This window comes from Lepidothrix coronata, unplaced genomic scaffold, assembly GCF_001604755.1.
Source record: "Lepidothrix coronata isolate B3197 unplaced genomic scaffold, Lepidothrix_coronata-1.0 Scaffold557, whole genome shotgun sequence".
NCBI lineage: Eukaryota > Metazoa > Chordata > Aves > Passeriformes > Pipridae > Lepidothrix > Lepidothrix coronata.
Window position 1 is genome coordinate 10,908 of NW_016690737.1, and position 1,695 is coordinate 12,602.

At 67.7% G+C, this 1,695-nt stretch overlaps 1 protein-coding gene across 1 annotated transcript in view; it reads left to right on the forward strand.

The window, feature by feature from the left end:
- The window catches only part of LOC108510227 (leptin-like), a 3,129-nt gene extending 2,719 nt beyond the window's left edge, over positions 1-410 (forward strand). Inside the window, exon 2 of the mRNA XM_017839902.1 lies at positions 35-410. Within this exon, the coding sequence (XP_017695391.1) occupies positions 35-400 (366 nt within the window). The 3' untranslated portion in view covers positions 401-410. The remainder of the gene's footprint in view (positions 1-34) is intronic.
- The last annotated feature ends 1,285 nt before the right edge of the window (positions 411-1,695 follow it).

Consider the following 1,695-nt stretch of genomic DNA (forward strand, 5'->3'; position numbering starts at 1 on the left):
CCCTGCCCTAACACCCCCCTTTGTGCCCCCCCAGCTGTTCCCCCTGACCCTGCGTGTCACCGGCCTGGAGGGGGTCCCGGAGGGGGGTGTCCCGGACGGGGGGGTCCCGGCGGGGCTGGGGGTGGCAGCCCAGCGGCTCCAGCTGTTCCAGCGGCTCCTGGGGGCGGTGCCCGGGGGTGACCTGCGCCTGGCACAGGTGGCCAACGACCTGGAGAACCTGCACAGCCTCCTGGGGGTCCTGGGGGCCCTGCTGGGCTGTCCCCCGCCCCGCGACCCCCCCCCGGCCCCCCCGGCCCCGCTGGCCGAGGCTCCCCACACCGTGGCCGGGGTGGCCCTGGTGCGGCTCCGGGGGTGCCTGGAGGGGATCGCCGCCCACCTCGAGGGGGACCCCGCCTGTTAGGGACCCCCGGACCCCACCGGGACCCCCAGGACCACCCCAACACCCCATGGACGCGACCAGGACCTCACCAGGACCCCAGCGGGACCCCCACAAGGGCTCCTGGGACCCCACAGACCCCACCAGCCTCAGCAGGACCCCACGGACACAACCAGGACCCCACGGAGACAGCACAAGGACCCCCCAGGCCCCACCACGACCCATCCCACAGACCCCCCCAGGATCCCACGGACCCCCTCAGGGATCCCCAGGACCGCACGGACACAATCGGGACCTCAGCAGGACCCCTCTGGGACCCCCCCCAGATCACACGGGACCCCCATGGGGGGACCCCACAACTGTCCCCAGGCACTGGAGCGACTCCAGCTGCTGCCGGTGCCTCTTTTTCTACATCATTACTATTATTATTATTATTATTATTATTGTTTGTTATTAAGTATTTTTATTTATTGACTTTAATTTAAAATAAAGCCCCTTTTCCAGCAGCCTCACTTACGTCTACTGACCCTGGGGACAAGGGACCCTGGGGACAAGGGAGCTCCAGGGACACGGGGACACGTGGGGGACAAGGGAGCACTGGGGATGAGGGACACCCGAGGAACAAGGGACCCCCAGTAACACGGGGGGACACAGGAGACACGGGACCCCAGGACAAAGGACATAAAGGATATGGGGTCAGGGGACCCGAGGGGACAAGGGGACCCCAAGGGACACGGGAACACGGGGGACAAGGGGCCCCAAGGGACATGGGAACACGGGGGACAAGGGGCCCCAAGACCAAGGGGACAAGGGACAGCCCAGGGACAACCTTGGGACAGGGGACCCCTGGGAGAAGGGTCCCCCCGGAACTGGGACCCTCCGTGTCAGGGGGGCACACAGGGACAAGGGACCCTCGGGACACCCAACATCGGGGACAAAGGACCCCTCAGGACACAGGGGCACACGGGGACACGGGGCTGTGGGGCCCAAGACCCCTCCGGGAGCCGGGGGGGACAGGGGGTGACGTGGGGACACGGCCCTGGTGACTCAGAGGTGGTTGATGAGTCGGTCGTGGCTTTGTGGCCCCCCCGGACTCCCCGGCCTGGTGTGACCCCGACACCTCCGGCCCGGGGGGACACGGGGACACACGGAGGGGGTGGCTGGGGGTCCCCACCCGGGGAAGGGGGGACAGGGAGGGGGACAAGAAGGGAGGAATAAGGAGGAGGAGAAAGGGGGGAACAAGGAGGGGGAGTAGGAGGGGCAAGGGGGGGACACGAGGAGGAGGGGACAGGAAGGGGGAAGGAGGAGGAATGAGGGAG